General features: G+C 47.4%; 1 protein-coding gene across 1 annotated transcript in view; it reads right to left on the minus strand.

The window, feature by feature from the left end:
• celsr1a (cadherin EGF LAG seven-pass G-type receptor 1a) overlaps positions 1-7,500 on the minus strand; it is a 92,484-nt gene that overhangs the window by 44,299 nt on the left and 40,685 nt on the right. The window contains exon 6 of the mRNA XM_083692240.1: positions 5,506-5,594. Coding sequence (XP_083548366.1) covers positions 5,506-5,594 — 89 coding nt within the window. The remainder of the gene's footprint in view (positions 1-5,505; positions 5,595-7,500) is intronic.

The following is a 7,500-nucleotide window of genomic DNA, read 5'->3' on the forward strand; positions in this document are numbered from 1 at the left end:
AGCATTCCCTACAGAGACACCAAGAATGGGTTTAACCTTCAAAAATAACATAAATTTAACCGCTGTCACACACAAACGCACGCAGGCATGAAGACACACGAAGACACGCATGCAGGCACACACACACACACAAGTTGTCGTTGGCCCCCTGGGTAAAGAAAACACAGCCTAATGTGGAGTGTTTGAAGCATTGGGAATTTAAAATCTTACACATTGGACACACACATACATAGCCACACATGCAGGTCTGGGGGAGTGTGTGTGAGTGTGTATGTGTGTGTGTGTGTGTGCGTGCTAGCCTGTGTGTGAGTGTGTGTGTGTGTGTGTGTGTGTGTGTGTGTGCGTGCTAGCCTGTGTGTGAGTGAGTGTGTGTGTGTGTGTGTGTGTGTGTGTGTGTGTGTGTGTGTGTGTGTGTGTGTGTGTGTATATGAGACAGTCCCACACCCCTACAGGGTCTCCACCTGTAGCCCTTACTCATAATGACCACCCTGTGAGCAAAACAGGGCTGCTCCAGGATAAATCTCCTCCATAAGAGGGTGTCTTAACTCTTAAATGCCACTTTAGACCAGTCGACATCTGGATAAAAACGTCTGTTTACATTTCACTTTTTACATTTTACATTTACATTTATTTAGTTTTATATTTAGGTAAATATTGTTATTGTTGTTGTTTCTTATTTTTATTATTTACACTTCTTATTGCACTGTTGGAGGAGCCCAAGACTTAAGAATTTCATTGCCAGCGATTGCTCTGTAACTGTTGTGCATATGACAATAAAACCATCTTGAATCTTGAATCTTGAATCTTCCCGTTCCCCAGCCCTCTGTTCTGTTTTCACAGCAATTACCCCACCCCCCCCAGTAGACACACTTAAACACTGTCTGTATATCACAGATGGGCTGTCGAAGACAGAAATGCTTGACTGACAAATCCTGCTACGTCAACAGAAATCCCCGGTGCAATAACAGTCGGGCATAATGCTATACGCTAGCAGCAGTGTAGAGTTAATGAGAGGGGGCTGGTGAACAGAGCTAGCATGCTAACACGCTATTGTCCTCTGACAATCACACAGTGGGAGGTGGGGGGGGGGGGGGGGGGGCAGCTACTGGTGCTGGATTTGTGATCCTAGGAGGTTGGATGAATATGAACTGGGCAAGAGAGGGAGGGAGGGAGGGAGGGAGGGAGGGAGGGAGGGAGGGGGATAAGGGGGAAAGGGAGAGAGAAAGAGAGAAAAGAGAAAGGTCCATTTTACATGACAATGCTGGTCCTCGGGGGAAATGACATGACGCATTGCTATCAAGCCATCTCTGTCCATTACACAGCGCTGTGAAACTACACTGACTCTAATCCTAGATCACATTAGGAGTCCTTGAGAGGGGTGTTTAGATGGGCTTGAGAGTGGGATCAGATGGAGCTAGGTGATAACAGCGAGCTAGGCCCGTCTGGGAATGTGCCTTTAAAGACCACGCTGTAAATAACGCAGACCACGGCTATTAACATGTCTGAAAATAGGCCTCGATATAGAACATTGCATTATAAACAGGCACACACACACATGCACACGCGCACACATGCACACGCGCACACACACACACACACACACACACACACACACACACACACACACACACACACACACACACACACACACACACACACACACACACACACACACACACACACACACGTTGTTCACATGCAGGCATACATGCACACATGCACAAACACACAAAAATACTTACAGAACGTGGTCCAGACTGACCAGCCTACGTTTGACCTCATTTTCAGTCATTTGGAATAATAATAGTTTTCCAAACTCAGGCACTCACAGTATAGTAGCATGTAAACATCCTAATATATAGAGAGCTACTCTCCCACAGATCATCCATCAGATTATGGATAAAGGGTCTTTGTGATGCTACTACATCATTTACGGTAGTACTGTAAGCAGTGGGAAAATAATCTGTTTGTCCGACTGATAATACTCAACCTTACAGCGGCTGGAGATTCTCTCAGACCTCAGAACCACACAGAGACTAACTGCCCTGGCTAGAGAGAGAGAGAGAGAGAGGGAGAGAGAGAGAGAGAGAGGGAGGGAGAGAGAGAGAGGGAGAACTTGGAAGGACACAAATACAGCCATGATTCACCCGACATCCTCCTTGGAGGTTTCCTCCTTCTTCTGAGGGATGGCATGACTTCACATCCTCCCTCATAAACATCAAAACCCTACAGACAAACTAAAAATAATACAAAATACCCCCCCCCCCCCCCCCCCCCCCCCTCTCTCTCTCTCTCTCTCTCTCTCTCTCTCTCTCTCTCTCTCTCTCACTTTCCTGTTTGGCTGAGCGTGCCTATACCGCTCCCTTGCTCGCTGGCCTTGAGACGTCGCTACTCAAGTCAAATCGAGCAGGAATTTCAAAAATGTCTTTCCTGCCACTTCTATTGTGTGACATCTTCAATGGAGGAGGACACTCCCCCCTGGATGAGACTCCCCCCCCCTCTCCCCAACACAAACACACACCAACGCATAAACACACACACACACACACACACACACACACACACACAGACACACACACAAACAGGCACAAACACGCACAAACACGCACACACACACCCTATAAATCATCGGATACAATGGCAAGTGCATCTGCAGCCATGGCGACCCCTCCCCTCGGCGACCCGTGACCCCTAGTGTAAGGCAGAGGCACCCGTGTCCCTCCCGAAGAAAGGAACTGGGTGCACCCCTCTGCCCCCGCCCCCTCACCCCACCCCGCCCTCGCCCTGTGACCCCATAAATCAGCCCAGGCCGTTAAGGCCGTTAGGGGTGACCGGGGCCTCTCCTGCCTGATATCGGAAAATCCTTCATGTGACCGCCAGTGCCTGGAGAGGCTGTAAAAGATCTCCTGAGAGGCCCCTGCGGGGCCTTATTGAGCCATGTGGTGCTCTGAAGCAGTGGGTTATAGGCCTGGCCAGCATAGGGTTGGCTGTAGAAGGAGTCCTGGATCCTATCAGAGGGACAGAAGGAGTCCTATCTTGGATCTGGACTGTCAGGATCTGGTTTTGATGTTGTGAATCTGTTCTCGTTCAGTTGAATAGTGCCAGCTTGTGATAGCCTCTGCTCCGGTGTTTTAGCCGGTTCCAGGCATGCCTTTCTCAGTAATGTGGTGTGTGTGTGTGTGTGTGTGTGTGTGTGTGTGTGTGTGTGTGTGTGTGTGTGCGCGAGGACTCCTTCTAGCCTGGTGGTCTCATCACACCTCATCACAGCTTACACCTCACAGCAGTGTGTGTCTGTGTGTGAGAGAGATTGTGTGTGTGTGTGCGTGTGTGTGTGTGTTTGTTTGTTTTTAGCTGCTGACAGTCAGAGCTCTTGTAAGGAGAGAGGAGGGCGACACATTCAGTCACGGGAGAAACCAAACAGGGGAGGGGGGGGGGGGGAGAGAGAGAGAGAGAGAGAGAGAGAGAGAGAGGGGTTGAGAGACAGAGAGCGGGAAAATCTGTCCAGACTGGCAGCGTGGAAATTAATCTCGACAGTTCCCATGGCGCTACCTCGGCAAACACAACAGACACAGACGACACAACAGATCCAATAAGACATGGAAACAATGAGCAAATAATGCCGATGGTTTGTACATCGCCAATAATACCGTGGTTGTCAAGGTCGAGCATTCAGACCCACGAAGTACGACATGATTGGTTGCCTGCCGGTCGTTCACATAATCACCCCTCTTTAGAACAGACAATACATTAAGGTCTCAACCCTGGAGCAAGCCTTCTACTGTACTAATACACTGATTCATTAACTTCTCCCAAACCCACTGCAGGTCTGTCTGGATGCCTGGTAGTTACACGCACGGCGGTGTATAGAGCCAGTGAAACGTGAGAGTGCTTTATTGTTCTCCGCGAATCCCGACGAACATTAGGAAGAGGAGGGGATACTCTTTAAGAGGTTGTCGAACAACAAACCATAAAACACAGTCTGAAACACGACCCGGGTTGTCTCCGGAGGAGGTCAGCCAATCACAATGCGGTGTTCAGTGTCTAATACGCAGCCAGGGTTAAGAAAGGTAAGAATCAAAGAAAAAGACAGAGGTCTCTGTGTCTTTTGTGGACTGGGAAACGTTCAGGCTATTCTAAACCTTTGCACAAGACACATCTCCCTGTTAGCATATTAGCTTTCTCAGGAAAGCGGTTGGCAAACATTTGTCAAGTAACTACAAGACAACACTGACACATTCTCACATGTTCTGCAAGGAACTATCTAAATCAGTGAGTCTTGTACCACAAAAACCCCTGAGGCCATGGAAGTTGCCGGAAAAATAACACCCGCAGTTGACTATAGCGTAAGCTCTTGTTATATTCTATTACCTTTGGTGGTGAATATGATCCTCGTTATGGAATAATAATCACTGTCTCTTACTTTAGATTGGGTTTATATAAAGACAGCAAGACAACCAGCGTGGGAAAATGTCCACTGACTTTCTCTTCTGGGTTCAACACTTTGGATACGATGACAAACATGTCTGACTCAGATAGCTCAAGGTTTACCCTTAGGCACAGACCCGGGATCAGATTACCCTCCCCTCAATCCTAACCTTTACCATTTAGGGAAATGATACAAATCTGACACGGCGTCAGTGTTTCGTTTAGGGGCAACTTCTATCCATCTAACTTCACTTAGATAACGACATGACGTCGGGGTTTGGGATCAATTCCAATTCCTATTTCAAATTGGAAAAGTTTCCGCTTTTCACCGAGGGAAATTCAGAATTGGAATTGGAATGTCAGTGAACTTCTAGACTAATTTGACTAAATTGAAATGGAATTCAGACCAGCCCAGCCCTGCCCTGCATGACATGTCCCATGTGATCTTTATGGGAGCTGAGGGTTTCAGCTCTGCTGGACTCCTGGTCTGGCGGCTGCACATCTCTATAAATTACATAACATCCGCTCCTTGTTATCCTTGCATCTCCCATTATTCTCCCAAATGATCTCAAATTAATCTCATGTGATCCAAAAACCTTCCGCCAAGTCATTATCCTATTTTCTAAGTAGCCCTTATTGACCAGTTCCAGCGCTAACAATGGATGTGTTTTAAGGCAGAGAGGGATGAAGTGGTAGAAAGAAAAGTGGCTGAACCCTGGACAGCTGGAGGGGGGGGGGGTGACAAACGTAAGACGCTAATGTTAAAATCCCGCATATTTTTCGTAAAAAGGTGGGTGTAGCAAATGCTATTCACAAAAAAACAGGTGCGTGAATGGCATTTACGTGCGTTTACCCTCTACTGCATCACTGGTGTTTAACTGACGTTTTTGTCCAAATGACTTACATTGCAGTGAATGCATAAATTTTTCAGTACATATGGTCCCAGCGGGAATCGAACCCCCGAACCTAAGCGTTGTTAGTGCCGTGCTCTACCAACTGAGCCACAGAGGACCACCGCTGAGCCACAGAGGACCACCTGGTGTTTACAGCAGGAATGTGTTCCTTGCAGCAGGTTCTTACCTTGTTGTAGTAGTGCAGCTGGACAGAGTGCCACTGGCCGTCACTGACCCCCCCGGGGACGAAGGGATGCACCGTGGTTTTGGCCTCTCCTGAACAAGGGATAGAGGAAGAGAGGAAGAGAGGATGAGGAAGAGAAAACAGGAGAGGTAAGAGAAGAAGGTCACTGTTTCGTTAAATAAAAGGAACAACCTCCTCACTCCAAATATGTATTCAGAAGTACTCATTGGAAGAATTGTAGAATATCATAGACAATGAAAAAGGATGGGAGTGCTGTCTGTTTTTCATTTTCTACGGTTAGTTCAAATCTACACTCACCGAACACTTTATTAGGAACACTATGCTAATACTGGGTAGGGCCTCCCTCCGCTCTCAAAACAGCCTAAATTCTTCGTGGCGTTGATTCCACAAGATGTTGGAAACATTCCTTTGAGATTCTGGTCCACGATGACATGATTGCATCACGCAATTCCTGCAGATTTTTCAGGTGCGCTTTCAAGCTGTGAATCTCCCGTTCCACCACATCCCAAAGGTGTTCTATTGGATTCAGATCCGGTGACTGGGAAGGCCACTGAAGAACACTGAACTCATTGTCATGTTCATGAAACCAGTTTGAGGCGACTTTTGCTTTGTGACATGGTGCATTATCATGCAGGAAGTAACTATTAGCATATGGGTAAATTGTGGCCGTGAAGGGATGCACATGGTCAGCAACAATACTCAAATAGGCTGTGGCATGCAAGCGATGACTGACTGGTATTAACGGGACCAAAGTGTGCCAAGAAAACATTTCCCACACCATTCCACCACCTCCACCATGAGAAGGTGTACAGGTAATAAAGTAATCAGTGAGTGTCTATTCTCTGTTGGCTTACAAGTAACCTTTTGTGCAAGGCCTCTAGACTCTCCCATAGCAGAGTAATGCGGTATTTTAAAAGGGAAGGGTTTGGTAAACAAGATCGGCGTATGACCGCTCGGTCACGGTCGATTAACATGAGGAATGGTGACAGCGGGTTTAATAAGTGTCAACGTTTTCCAACGGAAGTTGCTCCTTCCTCTAAATCGATCGGTTTTTTTTTTTCTCCTCCTTTGGGTGTTAAGATAAGACACAGAGGCTCCGAACAGACGAGAGGTTGTGATCAAACTCACCCAGCAGTCATAAATCACTTGTTGAGAAAGCCTGGGTTTTTCGCTCATATCAATGGCTCTCATTCACCGCTGTGCGGGCGACAATCACTCCAGATTTACCCAGGGATTAGCCAGTATTTACTAAAGGTAAGGAGTTCCTCAGCAAGAATTCACCCACTGACTCAGTACACAGCAACGCAACGCTGGGACCATGCTCCCCAGCTATCTCCTCCTCCCTCTGTGTGTGTGTGTGTGTGTGTGTGTGTGTGTGTGTGTGTGTGTGTGCGTGCGTGTACCCAAGTGTGTGTTAATGTGTGTGTGCGTGTGCATGCTTGTGTGCGTGCGTGTGCGTGTGTGTGCGTGTGTGCGTGAGGGAGTGATATGTGTGTGAGGGAGTGGGTGCCACCCTTTAACCCCGCCAGGTTGATTGCCTATGTGCCTTGAGTCTCACATGAACTCAGTGACTTCAGTAGAGCACTGAATTTGTCTGTATGTAAGTGTGGTAAAAACACTTGGCTTCTAGAACCTTCCCACTGAACTTAGGCTTCACAGTCAACACAGCATGACAACACATTCCTCATTGAACTACACAAGGGAAAATTCATGGCTGCTTTAAAAACAATAGATATCATAGGAGCCCTCTGTTTGGTCTAAGACCTCAGGGTTATCTTCGTGAGAGTGTGTGTGTGTGTGTGTGTGCTGAGAGTGTGTGTGTACGTGTCCGTACGTGAAAGGGAGGGGTGTTTTACTGTTGTGAGAGCAGCTGCTTCCTCACACTGAGCTGAGGCAGACTGATTAATGACAGTATGGACACTTAAACAACTCATAAAGGCCTACTTACGGCCCTGCTCTGCTCAGCCACACACACAC

The sequence above is a fragment of the Argentina silus genome (genome assembly GCF_951799395.1).
Source record: "Argentina silus genome assembly, chromosome: 20".
NCBI lineage: Eukaryota > Metazoa > Chordata > Actinopteri > Argentiniformes > Argentinidae > Argentina > Argentina silus.